Raw genomic sequence first — 24,135 nt, 5'->3', positions numbered from 1 at the left:
ACTTCTGATGAGAAGAAATAGCACATGTTTTGTGTTAAAAAAATATTTTTAACGGTACTAATGTGCTGTTTCTTCACATCGGCATTTTTCGAAAAGAATTGCTGAAAACGATGAACAAAAATCTAAACGACAAGATTGGTCTTTGTGGCTGGTGGAGACGTGTGAAGAGAAATGCTGACGTAATCGGCGCTCGGCGCCACCAATAGAAATTGCAACGTTTATCTTCACCACCCAATTTTATTACATCAGCGTGAAATAAGGTTTACTCGTATTTCGACATGTAGTAAATGACAAATAAAGTAAGTAGGTTATCAGAGGTTAACTGGAATGAAATTTTGCATGACAGTGCACCATATACGCTGCTGTTAATTAACAACACAACAGTCGATCAAAAATTATTGTAATACAAGCTTTCCATCTGCACAAAGCCTGTTGTTAACTTACAGATTTTCAAAAATTGTTCAAATGGCTCTGAGCGCTATGGGACTTAACATCTGAGGTCATCAGTCCTCTAGAACTTAGAACTACTTAAACCTAACAAAATCACACACATCCAAGCCCGAGGCAGGATACGAATCTGCGACCGTATGATTTTCAAATGAATTATTTTTCTTTCAGTTCTTGCTCTAGCAAGGAAAGGTCCCCAGCGGTGCGTATGACTTCTTGAAACTTTCTATACACTGATGTAAGTTAATATCCCAGGTATCACACACTGCAGCCATTCACCATGGTGGACCCTCGCTTGCGAGTTATTGACGAAAGAAAAATCGGAATTTTGCGTTATACTTAATAGCCTTGCAAATAATTACCGTCTACAGCGGGGTTGTATGCTGTAATGCATGAGTAAGCAGCTTTGCGTGTAGGAGGATGTGGGTTCGAATCTCATCAAATGTACGAAATTTTTCTTTTTAAGTCGTTATCGAAATGACTTTGATCATCATTTTTATTCAGTTAATTGGTTTAAATGTATTTTTATATTTCTATTACTTTGTAACGTAATTTTAATCACCTTATAAAATTTTTCATTTGTTTCTTTTTTTTTTTCTTTATATCATTCTCTTTCCAATCGGAATTTTTGTGAAGATGAATTTAATTATGTTTATCTATTATAATATTCAATTATTTGAAAATCCGATCTATCAGTTAAAAAACAAAAGACGAAATAATTTATTTCTATTTGGGCAGTGGTGTGAAAAATGTATTTTTGTTACCAAATGTGCGTTTTTTTACACGGTAATCGTCGTACAAACATTTAAAATGTAACCTAAATACCTACTGCACTTTGGACAAAACAACACAGATGAAAATCTGAATGAAAGACGGGTTTATCAGAAAAACGAAATTCAAGCAAATTAAGAACAGATATAATGAAAGCAAAAATGTGGGCGAAAAAAGTGGGTGATATAACAATGGAAAGTAAATGGAAATTAATACATAAAATTAATTAAAGACACATCAGTAAAGTTCACCGTATAGACAGATTCAAAAAGTCGATCGCACCGCTGGGGACCTCTCTTGTAAGGGGAATAGGCAGGCTGGTAGCTTGTAGATGGACAGAATATCTAATAATAAATCAGTACTTAAATATAAAATCCTAAAACTGGCAGTATATTTATAATGTGGAGTCGACATTTTTGTAGGCGGATATATCGGTACTTTGTCGATATATCGAGGGTCGATAATGATATTCCTTTAAATATTGATACATCGGATTCCCGATATTTTTAAACATAGCAACAGTTCTAGGGGGGAGCCCTCAAGTAAGATATCACGTCACGGCTAGTACTGACTGAGGGAACTCTGACATCCTGTACCATCATGTATTTTCCCTCGCCGGCCGAAGTGGCCGTGCGGTTAAAGGCGCTGCAGTCTGGAACCGCAAGACCGCTACGGTCGCAGGTTCGAATCCTGCCTCGGGCATGGATGTTTGTGATGTCCTTAGGTTAGTTAGGTTTAACTAGTTCTAAGTTCTAGGGGACTAATGACCTCAGCAGTTGAGTCGCATAGTGCTCAGAGCCATTTTTTATTACCCCTCAAAGGACAGTAACGTGGTGCCATGTTTCAACAGATCAATCCTCGTTGCATTTGCCTCGTGTCTCTATGAACTTTCTGCGTGATGTTGAGGTACTCCTGTAGCCAGTAAGATCCCCAGATTAATCCCTGATAGATGTGTGTGTCCAGCTCGGACGTCAATCTGCCCCAGTCCCCATATCTAGGCTATCAAGGATCAGTTACAATAGTTGTGGACCATGTTGTAATAGGAAAGGATGCAATGGCTTAATGAGGCTGTTCTCAACCACATCAGTGCCCGCATCCATGCCAGAGGGTGTGCAACGACACACTGATAAGAGGGGATCGTACTGTCCAGTTCTTTGTAAATTTGACTCGATTTTGTAAGCACTGAAATAACACCACAAACTATCTCAACACTTGAAGTTTAATTTCATTTCCTCCTCCACATCAGGCTGCTTCTCTTTTTGGTGAGGCAGTGAATATTAGGTTATGGGGCACGAATCGCAGCAAACAAATGTTTCTATTTCGACAGCAAAATGATTGCCCATGACAAAATGGTTCAAATGGCTCTGAGCACTACGGGACGTAACATCTGAGGTCATCAGTCCGCTAGAACTTAGAACTACTGAAACCTAACTAACCTAAGGACAGCACACACATCCACGTCCGAGGCAGGATTCGAACCTGCGACCGTAGCGGACGCGCGGTTCCAGACTGAAGCGCCTAGAACCGCTCAGCCACACCGGCCGGCGCCCATGACAGAAGTATACACATGCAATAGTGAGAAAATCTTTTCTATAAAAAAATAGATGGATAGATCGGATAACTAAAGAAGAACTGTTAGATCGAAAAGAAATTTATGACGCAGTTTAACGATATAAAAGCTTTGGTGCGCTCGTGTACGCCATACACGTCTGTCCAGTTCAGATGCTACATGCAGTCCGCCTTCCTCTCCACATCCTCTCTGCCCTCCGCACTTTGCCGACTTCTCCTCAGGAAGGTGCTTCGCCTACGTTTATCCTGTCTCTCTGAGATAAACTGTGCAGGGTGAAGCAAAAAGATGTTAACGTTAAATGGGTGTTAAATCATGCGAAATTACAAGGCAGGGATTTGGTTACGCGGTTTCAGTTCGGCACCCATCCCGCTCAGTGCAGCTATAGAGTTTGCCCATTGTTGACTGCAAGGCACAAGGGGCCATTTGGGCAGGGATAGAAGCGATCACTTCAGTGATGTAGTGCTTTAGGTCGTCGAAATTGTTAGATTTTCTGGCATAGACACTATCCTTGAACAGGCCCCACAGCCAAAAATCTCATGGCTTCATGTCGGTTGAACGTGCTGGTCATGGAAGAAGAGCACCTCTTCCAATCCAACGTTTGCCAAATGTGCCGTTTAGGTAGTCCTGAACCATCTGACTGTAATGGGCAGAGGCGTCGTCTTGCTGAAAGTACCCTCCCTGGAAATGGTAAGAGGTGCATTCTCTTCCATGAATGTGCTGAGCATGGCAAGGTAGTTCTCTCCCCTGACGGTCTTTCTTCAGAAACAAGAAGGGCCCAATCACTCCAGATTTCCTCACTGCACAACAGATTTTCATCTTGGGGAAATCACATAAACTCTCTCGAATTTCCAGGCGGTGCTCGCTTTCGCAGATGACATAGTTGTTCTTGTTCACACGACCGCTGATGTGGAATGCTGGTTCGTCAAAAAAGTGAACAGAATGTCAGGCGCCATGTTCACCGTTTCCCAGGTAATTTGTGCAGCATTCACACGGGCTTGCTTGTCCGCGTTTGTGAGCTGCGTACAGTCTGCAAGTGGTACGACTTAATTCCCAAATCACGGTGCAAAATTCTAACCACTGACCTTTGAGAAATGTTTCTCCCTACAGAACTTGTTTGGGCTGGCTACCGTCGCTCTGTGGACGAGGATAATATTCTCTTGCATTCGGACAGGTCTGTCTCTACTGCTGTTTCCCTTGCAATCATCTTGAACGGATCCAGTCTTTATAAACTTCTTGTAGCTCCTACAGATCAGGTGTCACGCTGCATCCCGTCCGGTCCAGGCCTTGAATTTTTGTTGTACGATGCTTGGGACTGAAAATCTTCATCCAGGCCACTATCTTCCTTTGTTCTTCAGTGGAATGTCGGCACGCCATGGTTTAATCTGCGGAAAAAAACACCCATCTAACTACGATGGTGATGGAAGATAAAGAAATTAATTAAATTTTGTGGCACATCGGTTATCGAACCCTGGTCTTGTTGCATACTGGACAAAAATGGTAACCATTACACCACTGCAATACTAGTGCCCTGCCCCACACAAACTTCGACTCATATCCTCAGCTTATTTTCCCCTTACATGGTCACTATTGCCGTGACTCTCCGGCATTGGGATAGCACCCCAGCTTTGGACGTAATGGGGAAGTCCTGTGCCACCAGCGCCGCCACATCCCCTCTCGCTTTATCCCTGCTTACAATCAGCGAAGATTCCATTTACCGACTAGGACAGGTCCGTGATACTCTATGACGACCGAGCGAGGTGGCGCAGTGGTAGCACACTGGACTCGCATTCGGGAGGACGACGGTTCAATCCCGCGTCCGGCCATCCTGATTTAGGTTTTCCGTGATTTCCCTAAATCGCTCCAGGCAAATGCTGGGATGGTTCTTTTCAAAGGGCACGGCCGACTTCCTTCCCCATCCTTCCCTAATCCGATGAGACCGATGACCTCGCTGTTTGGTCTCTTCCCCCAAAACAACTCAACTCTATGACGAGTGCTGCATCTTATCAGACTTGCTCTGGACTGCAATTCTACTGTTAATGTTCTCACTTGCCTGTCTGATTCTGGTGATTGTTCACGGTCTTTGTATTTTTGTTGGTTGCTTGTTGTCAGTAATAAACTATAGATATTCCACAACAAGGTTTTTCAAACCGAATAACTTTACGAGGAAAAAATGAAACACTTATTTTATGCGTACGAAGTGTACAGTGTTGCGTGTGTTTGTATTACAACACATTCCAAGCTGCACTTTATAATGGCAACGAATGAGTACGTTGACGGTTTTCTTTTACTAAACTCTGTATTTTGAAACTATTTTATTCGAAGTTGACAACACTGTGGAGCCGTTAAGGCCCCAGTATATGAGAAAACTTGTTTGTCAAATGCGCCCTTGTCTAGCAACGCGTTTGTCAAACTAGCCCTACAAATAGTTCATGTAAAATGATTTCAATTTAGCAATTTGTGTTACATGAGAAAATTACAATATGTATAGAAATGCTAAAACAAATCTTCGTACAATGATGTATCAGAAAACTGAGATGGCGATTCCAACGACGCCCTTTGTTCTGACTGAGCCAGCTGCTCCTCATAAATGGTCATGGAAGCAGATGAGGCATGTTCCACGAAGTGCGTTCCTCTTACATTTCCCTGTGATACGGCCACGTTTCCATGTGCAGTATAGTCTTTAATGCATTTTTACAGCACACTCATAAATTTGAATTTCGCATTAAATCGCTTTTGTTCAGGCATGGCCTTGGAATGAGAGAGCAGGGACAAGAGAAATAATCTGTCAGGATCTTCCTCCAATAATTTTAATTTCTTTTGAATACTTTCTGCACGTATGCAAAACAATTTCTGCTGTTCCAAAAGTCTCTTTTTGGGAACTCTAGAGCCTGAGACAGTAGGAGATGGTTCTTGATAAGTGCTTGACTCTTCATTTGTCATATTGTCTGTTTCTTACTGAACAGAAGGTTTAGTTTCACATACAGGCGCTAAAAACGAAACTTGCTTGAAGAAAATGTACTGCTCCCTGGCATCTGCCGCTGAACTACTCCACTCTTTTCTGTTTTTGCAGCTCTCGAGTGTACGAATCTCTTACAGTTTTCCACCTCTATTGCAACTGTGTTGCTAAAATAAAAAGATTTCTTTTCTGATTTAAAGTATCGTTCATCAGGAAATACATTCACAGATCTACATTAAATATATAAATGTGGAGTTTCTACCATCTCAAGCATTGTAAAGGACACTTGCCAAAATATTTGAAATGTTCTGAAAGAATCTACATTCCCAATGCTTACTGAAGAGGACTGGTTGAATATTGCAGAAGGTTTCAAGACAAATGCAGATTTTCCAAACTGTATTGGGGCAATGCGCCTGATGAAGCCCCGGCACAGTAGCTCATATTAACTCCAAACACTTTTTCTCAGTTGTGTTTTTAGCCATTTGTGATGCAAATTATAATTTCGTTTCGGGTCTTATGGCAAAAGTTCAGATTCACAAATCTTTAAAAACAGTTGTTGTTGTTGTTGTTGTTGTTATTGTGGTCTTCAATCCAGAGACTGGTTTGATGCAGCTCTCCATGCTACTCTATCCTGTGCAAGATTCTTCATCTCCAAGTACCTACTGGAACCTACATCCTTCTGAATCTGCTTAGTGTATTCATCTTTTGGTCTCCCTCTACGATTTTTACCCTCCACGCTGCGCTCCAATACTAAATTGGTGATCCCTTGATGCCTCAGAACATGTCCTACCAACCGATCGCTTCTTCTAGTCAAGTTGTGCCACAAATTTCTCTTCTCCCCAGTTCTATTCAGTCCTCCTCATTAGTTACGTTATCTACCCATCTAATCTTCGGCATTCTTCTGTAGCACCTCATTTCGAAAGTTTCTGTTCTCTTCTTGTATAAACTATTTATCGTCCATGTTTCACTTCCATTCATGGCTACACTCCATACAAATACTCTCAGAAAAAACTTCTTGACACTTAAATCTACACTCGATGTTAACAAATTTCTCTTCTTCAGAAACGCTTTCCTTGCCATTGCCAGTCTACATTTTATATCCTGTCTACTTCGACCATCATCAGTTATTTTGCTCCTCAAATAGTAAAACTCATCTACTACTTTAAGCGTCTCATTTCCTATTCTAATTTCCTCAGCATCACCTGATTTAGATTGACTACATTAAATTTTCTAACCTACCTGCCCGATTAAGGGAACTGACACTCCACGCTCCGATCTGTAGAACGTCAATTTTCTTTCTCCTAACGACGTCCTTCTGAGTAGTCCCCGCCCGGAGATCCGAATGGGGGACTATTTTACCTCCGGAATATTTTACGTAAGAGGGCGCCATCGTCATTCAATCATACAGTAAAGCTGCATGCCCTCGGGTAAAATTACGGCTGTAGTTTCTCCTTGCTTTCAGCCTTTAGCAGTACCATTACAGTAAGGCCGTTTTGGTTAATGTTACAAGTCCAAATCAGTTAATCATACAGACTGTTGCCCCTGCAACTACTGAAAAGGCTGCTGCCTCTCTTCAGGAACCACACGTTTGTCTGGCCTCTCATCAGATACATCTCTGGCTGGAGGAGAGCCACTGCCATTTACATTCGTTGGTGATGAAGCATTTGGTTTGACAGAATATATGCAAACACCCTATGGTGGAAATAATTTGTCAGTCATCAAAACGATATCGTTTATCACGAGCGAAACGTTTCATAGAGAGTGCAATTTGGAATAATCAGCAACAAACGGAGAATATTCCATCGTCCACTCAATGTTTCAATTGATTTGGCCTCAGATATAATAAAAGCATGCTGAATATTACATAATTTCGTTCGTCGTAGAGACGGGTATACATTCGAAGACAAATTGAACATCGTTGGACTACATGAAGTCGAGGAAGCCCTAATGCCGAGAACAAGGAACAAATCAGCCGCTGTTAGCAGAGATAAATTTGCTGAATTCTTTGCCAGAGAAGAAGGTGCGTGTGAAGGTTGCTGAGTGTGGACGGGTTACTCCTGCAACCGAAATTGCAGATCTTAAGATGGTTCTGGAGGTACCGAAACTGGTCATGTGAATAAACATTTTTGCAATCAAGATGGATTATAAGTAAAAGGGGCAGTGGGTTGGCAATTGAAGAAAATTTGATCTGGGGACTTCTAATATTTGTACATAACAATGTATTATATAGTATATATGATTGCAAATAGATACCTTTGTGGTTTTTAGAATCTGTTGTTTCATTTGCAAAAACATGGCTCTGAGCACTATGGGACTTAACTTCTGAGGTCATCAGTCCCCTAGAACTACTTAAACCTAACTAACCTAAGGACATCACACACATCCAAGCCCGAGGCAGGATTCGAACCTGCGACCGTAGCGGCGGCGCGGTTTCAGACTGTAGCGCCTAGAACCGCTCGGCCACTTCGGCCGGCTTTCATTTGCAGTTGTTGACGTAGATGTTTCACTGCAACTCATTTACCACAACGGTGAGAGCATCAAAATGAACAAACCGAACTGAAAGGAGATTGGGGAGAAATTAAGAGTAGGGGAATATGAAGAGGAAGAGGTACTAATGAGTAGTAGGGGTAGTAATATGGAATACTATGATTTCTTGCCTTGTAAGTGCTGTACTTTGGTTAGATGCTTAAAAACTACGTTCCGCATGTGTAGACTGCTTTGGGATGTGTTAATACTACAGTTGGCAGCCATTGCGAGTGAGTGAAGCCATTTTAACGAATTCATTGGGAGGCATAATTGTTGCAGGTTGCTGGTTTTCAGTACCATTCTTGACATAACGCGTTAATTATTAATGTATTTTGTAAACACAAGTTTAGCTAATACACTAAACCGCAAAATGGCTTGTTTGTTACCTATTTAAATTTAATTTTAGATTTTATTTGCGTTGCTGAATTTCAAGATGGCTGTGTTACTAATATGAAATACTAGTATTTCATATTTGTATCCTAGTACCGTACTTTCAAACCTGTTTTACTTATAGGAATTGCTTCAGACATGACTTCACGAGCTCTAAAGCAGTGGAATGAGCCTGCTATACAAATATCAATTAAAAATGTTAGAGAATAGATAATGGGCCACTCCAGATATTTGGATGTTATAAATCTCGCACGCGAAACCACGTCAAAACCTTGTGTCTGCGACCTCATGCCTCCCACAAGATGCAACCGCTGGACAGAACTTGCACGAGTCCTTTGAGAGCCTATTATTCTGAACTGGTACGCGTATGGATGAGGAAAAATGAATTTCCATTAACAAACATGCACATCACTGAATTGAAAGGACGTCTACATCAAGTGCCAGATAGGGGAGATAGCAGTCAGTGGGTTTAGGGTGGCAGGAATATAAACTCGTTAAACCCTCATATTTTCACGGATGAGACTTCATTGCCAGCAATGAAGGAATAATTAAGGATTTACCGAACGACCCAGTCAACACAGGAGTTGCGGCTTCTAAAAGTGAAAAACGCTAATGTTGAAGTCGAGGGAGGAACATCTGTAGCCACATCTGTAATTACACCTTGACAAATATCACAGATTGCACAAATAAAAAAGAGGCCAGGAATGAAAGGAAGAAAAGCAGGTCCTTCAGTAGCCCTAACCTTGCCTCCATACAAGAGATCTCTTTCAGTATCGACGACACCAACAAGTAAACCGTAGACAAAGGAGCAGGGGTCACCAAAGCCTAGGAACCAAGAATAATCTGATTCTGAGGATCATGTTTTTAATGAGACATGATTCGTCCACAGTTAGTAGCGTTGTGGACAGCAGTGTATATGGTATATTTCGTGTGTTTTTCTATTGTGTTATTATGTTTTATAGTGTTTTCTTTGACAATAAATTATTAGATTTGCAATTATTTGTTTTCAGTTTAACAAACTTGAAACGAATGAAATATTCCATTTTTTGTACCCCATCATCTGAAGTGTCAAAAACGTCAAATTTTGCGTTAAGCCTAATGTAGAAATGTTCCTAATGTAGTATGTAATCGAAAATACAGGAAGTATTAAAATATATCTCAAAATATGTGGAACAACTATTTTGTTTGCTTAATGTGAAAAACTGAGAAATTTATGAACGGAAAACAAAATGGTATTCCGTATTTCTACCGCTTCCTCTGCTAGCTACGAAACAGAGGTCAAGCGCGGCAGGGGAAAAGTTTTCGTATGATTATGAGACAGCTTCAAACAATTCAGCAGGTGTCCCACAATGCGAATTATGAAAAGCTGTTAAATCCTCATTCGGGATCCACGAATGTGTTACGACATGTTTGTAAATGTGACCAGAAATTTTCTCACTCCATAAATATTTTGAAAAACGACAAAGACTTAGTTCAAAAATGGTTCAAATGGCTCTGAGCACTATGGGACTCAACTGCTGAGGTCATTAGTCCCCTAGAACTTAGAACTAGTTAAACCTAACTAACCTAAGGACATCACAAACATCCATGCCCGAGGCAGGATTCGAACCTGCGACCGTAGCGGTCTTGCGGTTCCAGACTGCAGCGCCTTTAACCGCACGGCCACTTCGGCCGGCGACAAAGACTTAGTGGCTAACAAGTGTGTCGAAATATGTGCTAAGAACTTGAGGCCATTTAACAGTATACGGGCTTGCTAAACTTATGGCAAACATTGATTGAAGTAGAAAAAAACTATGACTCAATGGAGAAAACCGTTCATACCGCAATAAATAAACCCGAAATACGCCGAAAATGAAACAAAGGACAAATAAAATCCACCATTTTCCAACTTTCAATGGCGGAAAATGAATAAACAGTATATTTCATTGAGCCTCGTCTTGTGACACTCGGGTAAAAAAAAAGACTTGTCATCAATATTTTACCCTACTAATAACATTAAAGTGAAAGCGTACAGAACTAATTTCTACGTAGCGTCAGTTAGTTAGAAGACGAGCAGTCAAGCAAGATTCCTTTAGCCTCCTTGGGTCGGGAATAACTTGGCTTAGAGCAGATTATGAGTGGCAGCTTGCCGCCTGGCTAACAGACAAGCATAGGCATGTTAAAAGAGGAATGTGTACACGTCTGGCACGCGTACAAGCAAAATTTGTCAGTTTAACCTCACTTTGAAGCAGACGCCGTTCGTGTTCGTAAGTATTTTGACATGAGTAAAGTGACCACAAAAGTAAACAAAGCAGTCCTGGCATTGACTTTGGTACTGTTTAAAAGAAGAGTAAGAAAGCAATACACTTATTCAGGGAATGGTTTAAAATGAGAGATTTACACTTGAAAATCTGCTAAAGGAAATGATTATATCAAATGTCATCGAATGGGCAATGAAACTTTTAAAACTTTTTAAGGTCCTAGTAAAAGAGCAAACTTTCTTGTCAAATTCGATCATATGTAGCCGCGGATGGATCAAACAAGCCGTACACGTACCAAGAAAATATGCCATATAAACCTTACGTTTGAAACAGACGCTTTTAGTGTATAATGTATTTTGGTGTTATAGTGGGAATGGCTACAAATATAGATAAAGTTTTTCTAACCAAGAACACTGTGTTTAAAGAAGATGAAAATAAGACGCTGATCCAGAAAATTGTTTAAAATGGGAGAGAAATATACTCATGAAAACCTGTTAATGAAAATGCTACACTCAGAACCTAATGACTGCACCAACTTTCGGTGGATGGGCAGTAAAACTTTTAATAACTTGTTTAGACAACTTCGTACTCACACTGAAAACGAAGACGCAGCTATGCGAAAATTTATTGTCTTCTACTTGGTCCTCTAGCGACAGTTCTTTAAAATATCATGACGTGAGAACATATAGTCCACATCGTTTGTAGAAGAACTGTAGAACTTCGATTTCTTTTATTTCATTGCACTCCCGTTTTTATGGCATGCCTAAAATATTGGTTTTGTTCATAACCTCTTCCTCCTTGGCTGAGAAAGATGAGATAGGTTATACCTCTAACTTTTTGGTAATTGCAAGGGTTATTTTGTTTTTATCCTTGATCGTAGTATCCATAGTTGTTGAAACTCACTATACAGTGAGATAAATTGTAAGAAAACAGTTTTTCACTATACATATGCGGCGAAACACTGACACAAACAACGTCCGCCGTCTTTTCAAACTTTCAGCCAATCAAACTTTCTCGCAAACACGATCTGTGCTTGTCAAACACGTCAAACATCACCATACACGGTCAAATGTTTGTAAATGTAAAACAGTTTGACAAACCGTTCGATCGTATACGGGAGCCTCAGATTGCTGAACCCAGAAGTAGTGCTGAGTTTACGTCACAAAGCATCCAAAAAATCAAGAAAAACGTAGAGTTCGCTTTGCTGTTCACTGTTGATTGATGGATAGTTATTCATACGTTAATGTTATAAATACCGGATGATCAAAAAGTCAGTATAAATTTGAAAACTGAATAAATCACGAAATAATGTAGATAGAGAGGTACAAATTGACACACATGCTTGGAATGACATGGGGTTTTATTAGAACCAAAAAAATACAAAAGTTCAGGAAATGTCCGAGAGATGGCGCTTCATCTGATCAGAATAGCAATAATTAGCATAACAAAGTAAGACAAAGCAAAGATGATGTTCTTTACAGGAAATGCTCAATATGTCCACCATCATTCCTCAACAATAGCTGTAGCCGAGGAATAATGTTGTGAACAGCACTGTAAAGCATGTCCGGAGTTATGGTGAGGCATTGGCATCGGATGTTGTCTTCCAGCATCCCTAGAGATGTCGGTCGATCACGATATACTTGCGACTTCAGGTAACCTCAAAGCCAATAATCGAACGGACTAAGGTCTGGGGACCTGGGAGGCCAAGCATGACGAAAGTGGCGGCTGAGCACACGATCATCACCAAACGACGCGCGCAAGAGATCCTTCACGCGTCTAGCAATATGGGGTGGAGCGCCATCCTGCATAAACATCGTCCGTTCCAGTAGGTGTTTATCAGCCAGGCTGGGGATGATGTGATTCTGTATCACATCGGCGTACCTCTCACCCATCACGGTAGCAGTTACAAAACCATAATTTCGCATTTCCTCGAAGAAAAAAAGCCCGATAACGGTAGATGTGGTAAATCCAACCCATACCGTGACTTTCTCGTCGTGCAGCGGAGTTTCCACGACAGTTCTAGGATTTTCGGTAGTCCAAATTCTGCAGTTGTGGACGTTGACAGACCCTCGGAGCGTGAAATGAGCTTCGTCGGTCCACAACCCGTTACGCAACCAACCTTCATCTTCCGCCGGCTTTTGAAACGCCCACACCGCAAATGCCCTCCGCTTCACTAAATCGCCAGGTAACAGTTCATGATGCCGATGGATTTTGTACGGATAGCATCGCGGGATACGCCTCAGTGCCAACCAAACAGTAGTGTATGGAATGCCGGTGCGACGTGCGACTGCACGAGCGCTGACTTCCCCATGCATAGACGAACCCGCTACAGTCTGCATTTCTTCCTGAACTGTCTCAGCATCATTACGCCTTGTGCTCGGTCGGCCACTACGTGGTCTATCGGCTAAACAACCCGTGGCTTCGAACTTCGAAATCATTCTCGTCACAGCTGCATTTGTCAACGGACCTTTACCTGTTCGAATCCCCTTCCTATGGCGATAGCATCGTAACGTTGAACAAGCACATTCCGCATTCTGATAATACAGCTTCACTAAAAGCGCCTTTTCAGGTAACGTCAACATGCTGCGACTGCTGGCGCATCTGATTCTCTCTCTGATTCTCCTTGTATACACAAGTTTCATGCGCAGTCACTGACGTTTTGCTGTCCAGCGCCATCTGTGGGACATTCTGTGAACTTTGTTTTTTGTTTTTGTTCTAATAAAACCTCATGTCATTCCAAGCATGTGTTTCAATTTTTACCTCTCTATTTACATTATTCTGTGGTTTATTAAGTTTTCAAATTTATACTGACTTTTTGATCAGCCGGTATTTATTCCATCTGTAATACCACTTAAACACAAACTACAGTGCAGCTGACAACGATAACAAAGTGGGTGTCTTTGCGTGTGTGTGTGCGTGTGTGTGTGTGTGTGTGTGTGTGTGTGTGTGTGTGTGTGTGTGTTCCTACTTGTGGGCGTTATGTAATGTGTTTTGGCAAATATTGACAATATGCAGAAATTAATCAGTGATATATTCTCCTAAATTATCGTTGCCACTCGCCCGAACTTTGGTAGTTTGCCGTTAGGATTTCTTCATAAATCCGCTCGTTTCGAATTTGAAGTAGTCAAAAGAAGTTATAAAAGCATCTTCATTATCGGACAACTTCCCTCCGAGATTTTTGTTCTGAAAATCGAAAAGTAACGTCCCAGGCTGCTAGGTGACTTAGAATATGGTGGATCCAGAATCACTTCGCTTTCGTCATATATTTTCGTATTACAAGAGCACCCGATGTAGTCTTCCTCCCCTCTTTTGTTCGATCTGCGCCAGCAATGTGACTGAGTCATGTCAGCAGTTATAACTACACTTCTAGCAAGCGACGTCATTGTTATCCTGTTAAATGAGTATCACAGTCTTCTGTGAATGAAGACAATGTTTTATACAAAGTGGTTCCGTTTCTCGTCTTTGATTCCCTTCCTATGAAGGCAGGACAGCATGTTACAGAACGAATTTATTTTTAACCAAGTGCCAGGAAGCTGGGAGTATTTGGAAGACGATTTCCAGTTTCGGTATTCGACTGATAATCACGGGGAACCCCATAAAAATCTTAGTTTCGTCATTCTTTCCTTTGTCGTGTGAAGACGAAGGTTGCTTCTTGTGTCACATATCTGGATAGGATGGATGATGTTAACTCACGAGTTAAGTGATGAAGTGCTGGCAGATATTCACAAATATTCACTGGTCAAGTTTCTATATATGTACGCCAACATAAGATATTTCGAATCAATCTCATAGAATGCAAACGTATTATGATACCCGACCGCTCAAATTTATACACATCTGTTAACTTTTGTGATGACTAGTGGGGATCACCATGGACTAAATAGTTCAGAAAATCGTCATCAAACTAATATTATCTTCTCGAAAGTACTGCAGTGATCCTTGAAATGTCAGGAATCCGTCCTGCTTTCTCCCAATGTATACGACGAAAATGTTCCAATCCGTCTCCACTGCCTTTTCAATATTGTGAAACATTTTTTCTACTTAAATATCTGTAGCTGACAAACAGAACTGTATTGCTAAAATTTTCGCAATTCAAGACTTAAATCTCTCCAAGTAATGAATGAGAAAAGAGAAATTCTATGCAGTTTTATGGAAACCAATAAAACGCAGTGAGTCTGTGCATGAGTATAATATCTGCGTCTGCTGTTTTAACGGATGAATAGACAGGGCATTGTAATATAATAACTTTTATGAATTCAATATCTATGTTGTATCTTTGCTCCATTTTCATTCTTCTCTTTTCTACTGAAAGTAAATGAGTCTGGAAGACTCGCCCTATCTCTCTTATGCTGTCTTAAAAGTAAAACTTCTATCGTATTACTCTTAAGTTAACTGGTAATAATTTTGGTATAATACGGGGTTATATTTATTTCACAAACCTATCCTGCATCCGTGATTATTTGGGTAACCACGTTTTATGTTTCAGCTATTTATTTCTGCTGCAATGGATAAGTTTGGTGATGTGATGACTAAGCGTCATCTGATCAATTACTTCATTTATTTTAGAGTATGCAGTGTTATTTGTTTCAAATATGAAGTCCGATTTATCTTTCTGTGCACTGCGACACATTTCATTGCATTGTAATTTTACACGGTCTCACATCACCCACCTTCTTGCTATCCAACAACGAATTCTTCGTCTGCATACATGTCATCACAACACAAAAAGAGACAGTAATAAGCGCAGAATCTGGTACAGTGGGAGTTTTAATAATAGACACTTCATTTTAAAATTATTTAGAGTCATTTCCTTGTAGTTCAGTCCGTCAGCGAGCATTTAACACTCTGTCTTGAAACCATATTTTTTCCGACGATGTGATATACAGGGTTGGTAAAGATTTTGTTAGCAAACAAATGGACATAAAACGTAGAGGACACAAATAATTCATTGAAATATATCGTAATATGTATTATATTGTATTTTTAGATGTTGCACAACTGATCATTGTAACGTCTTCAGTCTCTTCTGTTTTTAGTTTGACACAATGGCTGAACGGTTGACACTGGAGCAAAGAAGATTTCCAGCAAGCCTGATGGAAATGTATTGTTCGGCGACTCTTGTCCGTGAAAGGTATAGATGCACGTGGGACACCAAGCCGTTTAACAGTGTACCGCATCTACGAAAAGCTTGTGGATATTTGATCGGTAGCTAACAACGATCGAGGCAATGCAGGACGTCGATCAGGAAGATGTGAACAAAACATTGCATTTGTAAAGGAAGCCCTGTCGCAGAGTCCTTCGAGCTCGAACGTACGATGCAATTTGGAAATAGGAATTGCTGAAAAAACAGCGTCGCGCACTTTGAAACACGACCTAGGGATGAGTCCGTATCGCACCCAAGTCTCCAAAGCTTTGACATTGGCGCAGAAACGTAAGTGGGTAGAATGCTGTCAGGTTTTAGCAGAAGTGACGAATATCCGGCAAGAGTCTGTGAACCGACGTAACACGATTTTCTGGGCCACCGAAAACCTACGAGTCGTTCGGGAGCATGAATGCGACTTACCCAAGGTAAATGTTTGGTGCGCTGTGACAGCCGCTGGAGTAACTGAACCCTACTTTTTTTGATACACGAACAGTAACTTCTGACGTCTTCTTGCAGATGTTGCAGCAGTACAACATTGAAGAACTACCGCTAGACATCTGCAGTTCAGGATATTTCCAACAACGTGCCGCTCCTCGCACTGGGCCCGTACTGTTAGAGACAATCTCGATGCGACGTTTACAGCTCGTTGAATTGACCGTGATGGACCTTTGTGTTGGCCTCCACTATCTCTTGACTGTAGCACTATGTGATTTCTGGTTATGGGACATGGTGAAGGAACACGTGCACAGAAGGAAAGTTCACAACATCAATGACCTAAAGACCGTATATGGAATGTGATATCATCTATTCCCAGTGAAATGTGTGTACGGGCTTTAAATGCTGCTATTTATCGATGGTTTTTATGCGTTGAACGTGATGGTGAGCAGGTTGAGTTCATAGATGTTTAGCACTTGCAGCGTATTTAAACATTCGATGCATTTCGTTAATAGATGTATGTAAAGTTAATAAATTTTTTCTGCCATTAGAGTGTTATAATTTTGACAACTCCATATTACAGCACCTTCCAAGTTTGTAGTTTTCAGTCACAATGGATATATAAACAGACGTCACGGCTCTTGCGCCTTTCATAAGTAATATACAAGAATACATCATTTTTCTCCCCAGATAATTCTTTACAGACGAATGGAAAAACTGGTAGAAGGCGACCTCGAGGAAGATCAGTTTGGATTCTGTAGAAATGTTGGAACACGTGAGGCAATACTGACATTACGACTTATCTTAGAAGAAAGATTAAGGAAAGGAAAACCTACGTTTCTAGCATTTGTAGACTTAAAGAAAGCTTTTGACAATGTTGACTGGAATATTCTCTTTCAAATTCTGAAGGTGGCAGGGGTAAAATACAGGGAGCGAAATGCTATTTACAATTTGTACAGAAACCAGATGGCAGTTATAAGAGTCGAGGGATATGAAAGGGAAGCAGTGGTTGAGAAGGGAGTGAGACAGGGTTGTAGTCTCTCCCCGATGCTATTCAATCTGTATATTGAGCAAGCAATAAAGGAAACAAAAGAAAAATTCGGAGTAGGTATTAAAATCCACGGAGAAGAAATAAAAACTTTGAGGTACGCCGATGACTTTGTAATTCTGTCAGAGACAGCAAAGGACTTGGAAGAGCAGTTGAACGGAATGGACAGTGTCTTGAAGGGAGGGTATAAGATGAACATCAACAAAAGCAATACAAGGATAATGGAATGTAGTCTAATTAAGTTCGGTAATGCTGAGGGAATTAGATTAGGAAATGAGACACTTAAAGTAGTAAAGGAGTTTTTCTATTTGGGGAGCAAAATAACTGATGATGGTCGAAGTAGAGAGGATTTAAAATGTAGACTGGCAATGGCAAGGAAAGCGTTTCTGAAGAAGAGAAATTTGTTAACATCGAGTATTGATTTAAGTGTTAGGAAGTCGTTTCTGAAAGTATTTGTATGGAGTGTAGCCATGAATGGAAGTGAAACGTGGACGATAAATAGTTCAGACAAGAAGAGAATAGAAGCTTTGGAAATGTGGTGTTACAGAAGAATGCTGAAGATTAGATGGGTAGATCACATAACTAATGAGGAGGTATTGGCTCAAATGGCTCTGAGCACTATGGGACTCAACTGCTGAGGTCATTAGTCCCCTAGAACTTAGAACTAGTTAAACCTAACTAACCTAAGGACATCACAAACATCCATGCCCGAGGCAGGATTCGAACCTGCGACCGTAGCGGTCTTGCGGTTCCAGACTGCAGCGCCTTTAACCGCACGGCCACTTCGGCCGGCCGAGGAGGTATTGAACAGAATTGGGGAGAAGAGGAGTTTGTGGCACAACGTGACTAGAAGAAGGGATCGGTTGGTAGGACATGTTCTGAGGCACCGAGGGATCACCAATTTAGTACTGGAGGGCAGTGTGGAGGGTAAAAATCGTAGAGGGAGACCAAGAGACAAGTACACTAAGCAGATTCAGAAGGATGTAGGCTGCAGTAGGTACTGGGAGATGAAGAAGCTTGCACAGGATAGAGTAGCATGGAGAGCTGCATCAAACCAGTCTCAGGACTGAAGACCACAACAACAACAACAAGTATTACAGCGCCTTGCAAGTTTGTCATTTTCAATCACAATGAATACATAAAAATACATCACTGCTATAAGTAATTTATACCGCTATATTTTAATTACTTACAATTAGACTGTGATTCACTATCAATAGACCTCCGTTATTAATGACATGCGATTTTTGGAAACGTAAGCGACAAATGATGAAGGTGGAAAGCTGTCTTGAATCGGCTGGCCTCCAGTGAACTGCAGCAGGATGATGATGTAGGTGACAACGGTCCTGGTGATGCTGGTCAGCAAGCTGGCGTCCACTGTGAAGAGCGAGCACGCGCTGAAGAGGACGCGGCGGCGCCGGACCTGACGGGACAGGAGGCGCAGCTGTGTGGACACAGCCCGCGGCCCGCCGGCTGTGGACAACACGACACACCTGCCTAGAGTTGTAAACTGAAATAGGCTACTGTAGACTATCATAAGTAAGCGCAGACTACGGTAGTTTTCCTAGTAGCCTTGGTCAGTTAAGACCGTAACTGCATTACATACACGTTAAGTGTATTGCATACCTATCAGGTGTTAACTCGTTTCGATCACTTCGTTTATATACTGCAGAGCCAAAGAAAGTGGTTCAAATGGTTCGTCGGCCGGAGTGGCCGTGCGGTTCTAGGCGCTACAGTCTGGAACCGAGCGACCGTTACAGTCTCAGGTTCGAATCCTGCCTCAGGCATGGATATGTGTGACGTCCTTAGGTTAGTTCGGTTTAAGTAGTTCTAAGTTCTAGGGGACTGATGACCTCAGAGGTTAAGTCGCGTAGTGCTCAGAGCCATTTTCAAATTGTTCAAATGGCTCTGAGCACTATGGTACTTAACTGCTGTGGTCATCAGTCCCCTAGAACTTCTTAAACCTAACTAACCTAAGGACATCACACACATCTATGCCCGAGACAGGATTCGAACCTGCGACCGTAGCGGTCGCGCGGTTCCAGACTGTAGCGCCTAGAACCGCTCGGCCACTCTGGCCGGCAAAAGAAAGTGCTGCACCTGCTTAATAGCATGTAGAGCCCCCGCGAGCACGCAGATGTACCGCAACTTGATATGGCATGGACTCGACTTATGTCTGAAGTAGTGCTGGAGGAAACTGATACCACGAATCCTGCAGCGCTATACATAAATCCGTAAAAGTATGAGGGTCTGGAGATCTCCTCTGAACAGCACGTTGCAAGGCCTCCCAGATATGCTCAGTAATGTTCACATCTGGGGAGTTTGGTGGCCAGCGGAAGTGTTTAATCTCGGAAGAGTGTTCCTGGAGCCACTGTGTAGCAATTCTGGACGTGTGAGGTGTCGCATTGTCCTGCTGGAATTTCCCAAGTCTGTCGGAATACACAATGGACATGAAGGGATGCAGGTGTTCAGACATGACATTTACGTACGTGTCACCTGTCAGAGTCGTATCTAAACGTATCAGTGGTCTCATATCGCTACAACTGCACATGCCACACCATTACAGAGCCTCCACCAGCTTGATCAGTCCCTTGCTGACATTTAGGATCCATGGATTCATGAGGTTGTCTCCACACCCGTACACGTCCATCCGATCGATACAATTTGAAACGAGACTCGTCCGAGCAGGCAACATGTTTCCAGTCATCAACAGTGCAATGTCGCTCTTGACAGACCCAGGCGAGGCGTAAAGCTTTGTGTCGTGCAGTCATCAAGGGTACACGAGTGGGCCTTCAGCTCTGAAAGCCCATATCGATGATGTTTGTTGAATGGTTCGCACGCTGACACTTGTTTATGGCCAAGCGTTCAAATCTGCAGCAATTTGCAGAAGGTTTGCACTTTCGTCACGTTGAACGATTCTCTTCAGTCGTCACTAGTCACGCTCTTGCAGAATCTTTTTCCGGCCGTAGCGATGTCGGAGATTTGATGTTCTACCAGATTTCTGATATTCTCCGTACACTCGTGAAATGGTCGTCCGGGAAAATCCCCGCTTCATCGCTACCTCGGATATGCTGTGTCCCATCGCTCGTGCGCTGACTACAACACCACGTTCAAACTCATTTAACGTTTCATAGCCTGCCATTGTAGCAGCGGTAACGGATGTAACAAGTGCGCCAGACACTTGTCTTACACAGGCGTCGCCGACGGCAGCGCCGTATTCTGCCTGTTCACATAGCTTTGTGTTTAAATACGTTGGCTCTTCAGTGTATGTAGGTATGGCATTTTCAACGGTTACAATCTTTTTAAATCCTCTTATCCTTACACTGCTTTCTTCCATCAGTTCTTATATTAATTTTTTATATTTTACTCTTATGATTATTATTCACGAAACTGATTCATTCCCTGGATACAAGATAAATAAAAAAATAGAAAATATAATCGGGGTTCTAACACGGGTCGCAAAAAGTGTGAAGCCTTGACGCTAGGCACTGTGCTACCGCTTCGGTTCAACCGGCCAAACGGTACATAAAGTTACTATAAAATTTTAACGGTCGTTTTCTCAAAGGGGTCGAGTATCTGTGGATAAGTCGAGACACATGTTCGCGTATTTTGACTCTTCTCTCACTGAACAAGCTTCTGGGAAATCGGATTATGGCTCCTCCCGTGTTTGCCTCGTTAGAATAGTTATTAAGCTCGGCATGCCGCGCTTGATAGCAAGACAGATTCTAAGGAATTGTTAGTCGACTTACACTGAGGTGGCAAAAGTCGTGGGATAGCGATATGCACATATACAGATGATGGTGGTAGTATACCGTAGACATGGTAGACGAGGGTTGGAACTGTAACAGTGGCAACTATTTATTTACAGCTCGTACAAAATAGATACGTGTTTCAAAGTTTTACAGACCTTCAAAGTAGTCACCAGCATTGAGTATAGCCCGTTGCCGGCGATGTCGAAGTCGTAGGATACTCTTAGCAGTGCCAGTTATGTTGACAGTTCGAGTGGCATGGTCTATTGCCCGACGAATTTGTAGCAGTTCCGAAGCGAATGCCTTGAAGTGTTTCCCTCAGTTTAGAAATCAAGTTGAACTCACGAGGGCTGGAGTCAGGGGAGTGCAGTAGGCGGTATAGCACTTATCAGCCCCATCAGTCAAACAAATCAGTAACAGTTTGCACCGTACGTGCTTGAGCATTGTCCTGCCTCTGTACTGTTCATTTTTGGTACACAACCTACGATCAGCTTAAAGACAGAAGTGATGACACTTTCTGCAGGACCTGACCATTTGCAGGACAATGCTCAAGAACATACAGTGCAAGCTGTTACTGATTTGTTGGACTGGTGGGGCTGCTAAGTGCTATACCACGTACTGCACTCCCCTGATTTAAGACCTCGTGAGTTCAACTCGATTTCTAAACTGAAGGAAACATTCGCATCAGAACTGCTACAAATTTGTCGGGAAATAGACTGTGCCGCTCGAACTGTCAACACAACTGGCACTTCTAAGAGTATCATGCAACTTCCACATTGCTGGCAACGGGTTATACACAATGCTGGTGACTACTTTGAAGGTCTGTAAAAGTTTGAAACATGTATCTATTTCGTACGAGCTGCAGATAATTAGTTGCCACTATTAAAGTTCCAACCCTCGTAAAAGAGCAGTGCATTGGTGCCACCGTCATTTGTACTCAGGTGAGTGAAACAAAAAGGTTTCCGGCGTGGCTCTGGCCGTGCGACAGGAATTAACAGACTTTCAACGCGGAATGGTACTTGGAGCTACACGCACAGGACATTCCATTCCGGAAATCGTTAGGGATTTTAATATTCCAACAATCACAATGTCAACAGTGTGTCGAGAATATAAAATTTCAGGTATTACCTCTCACAACAGACAACGCAGTGGCCGACGGCTTTCACTTAACGACCCAGAGCAGCGGCCTTTGCGTAGAGTAGTCAGTGCTAACAGACAAGCAACACTGTGTGAATGAAGAAATCAGTGCGGGTTGTACGTATCCGTTAGGAAAGTGTGGCGAAATTTGAAGTTAATGGACTATGACGGCAGACGAACCGACGCGACTGCCTTCGCTAACAGCACGAGATCGCCTGCAACACTTCTCCTGGGCTCGTGACCATATTGGGTGGATCCCAGACGACTGGAAAAGCGTTGTCTTGTCAGATGAGTCCCGATTTCAGCTGGTAAGAGCTGATGGTAGGGTTCGAGTGTGGCGCAGATCCCACGAAGCCGTTGGACTCAGGTTGTCAACAAGGCACTGTGCAAGCTGGTGGTAGCTATCTAATTGTGTGGGCGGTGTTTACATGGCATGGACTGGGTCCTCTGGTTCAACTGAGCCGATAAAGATAGGAAATGGTTATTTTCGGCTACGTGGAGACCATGTGCGCCCAAACAACGACGGAATTTTTATGGATTACAATGCACCGTGTCACCGGGCCACAATTGTTCACAACTGGTTTGAAGAACGTTCTGGACAATTTGCCCATCCAGATCGCCCGACATGAATCACATCGAACGTTTATGGGACGTAACTGAGAGGTCAGTTCGCGCACAAAATCATGCATCGGCAAACTTTCGCAATTATGGACGGCTGCAGAGGCAGAATGACTCAGTATTTATGTGGGGGGTTCCAAGGACTTGTTGAGTCAATGCCACGTCGAGTTGTTGCACTACGCCGGGCAAAAGGAGGTCCGTCACGATATTAGGAGGTATACCATGTCTTTCGTCACCTCAGTGTAATACACCAAAGTACCTTTCGAGATGTGTTTCATTCCTGAAAAGTGAACTTGGGAAAAATGAAAAAGCACGTGGTGCACTATTTTGACCGCTCTCCGTACCCAGAAACTTCCATCAAGATCGTCTATTTACACCTGGGAATGTTCCCTTGTGAGTGTTTCCAATTACAACTTCGATGACCACGCTCGAGTGGACATATGAAGATAATAACCGTTCTCGAAAGGATAGATACCGTTGATGACCGTGCAGCTTCTCTAGAATAAATGATAATTAATAGAAACCGTCAGCTGCCGACAGGTGTTGTTGATATAGCTCTATAGGGACAGCTGAAGATGTGTGCCCCGACCGTGCACAGGTTGCCCGAGCTGTTACGGAAATCGTCACCTTAGTTGGCGCGAGTAATGAGTGGATCGGCAGTTATCTATTAGGAACATTACTTACGTAGATTGTGGAGGAGGAGGAGGAGGAGGAGATTAGTGTTTAACGTCCCGTCGACAACGAGGTCATTAGAGACGGCGCGCAAGCTCGGGTGAGGGAAGGATGGGGAAGGAAATCGGCCGTGCCCTTTCAAAGGAACCATCCCGGCATTTGCCTGAAGCGATTTAGGGAAATCACGGAAAACCTAAATCGGGATGGCCGGAGACGGGATTGAACCGTCGTCCTCCCGAATGCGAGTCCAGTGTGCTAACCACTGCGCCACGTCGCTCGGTCGTAGATTGTCGTTGCCGGCACTATAGCTCAGCGTGTTCGGTCAGAGGGTTAGCTGCCCTCTGTAACAAAAAAAAACTGAGTTAATCGATCAACAACGAACTTAAAAGGGTGTCTTACGACATCCGCCCCGAGCAGATGCAACGAACGAAAG

At 42.4% G+C, this 24,135-nt stretch overlaps 1 protein-coding gene across 1 annotated transcript in view; it reads right to left on the bottom strand.

The window, feature by feature from the left end:
- Nucleotides 1–24,135, bottom strand: part of LOC126457108 (uncharacterized) — a 77,915-nt gene that overhangs the window by 15,874 nt on the left and 37,906 nt on the right. Inside the window, exon 2 of the mRNA XM_050093154.1 lies at nt 18,720–18,999. Within this exon, the coding sequence (XP_049949111.1) occupies nt 18,720–18,999 (280 nt within the window). The remainder of the gene's footprint in view (nt 1–18,719; nt 19,000–24,135) is intronic.

This window comes from Schistocerca serialis, chromosome 2 (genome assembly GCF_023864345.2).
Source record: "Schistocerca serialis cubense isolate TAMUIC-IGC-003099 chromosome 2, iqSchSeri2.2, whole genome shotgun sequence".
Taxonomy (NCBI): Eukaryota; Metazoa; Arthropoda; class Insecta; order Orthoptera; family Acrididae; genus Schistocerca; species Schistocerca serialis.
The sequence above is the reverse complement of the archived record's forward strand: the minus strand, read 5'-3'. Positions and strand labels throughout refer to the sequence as shown.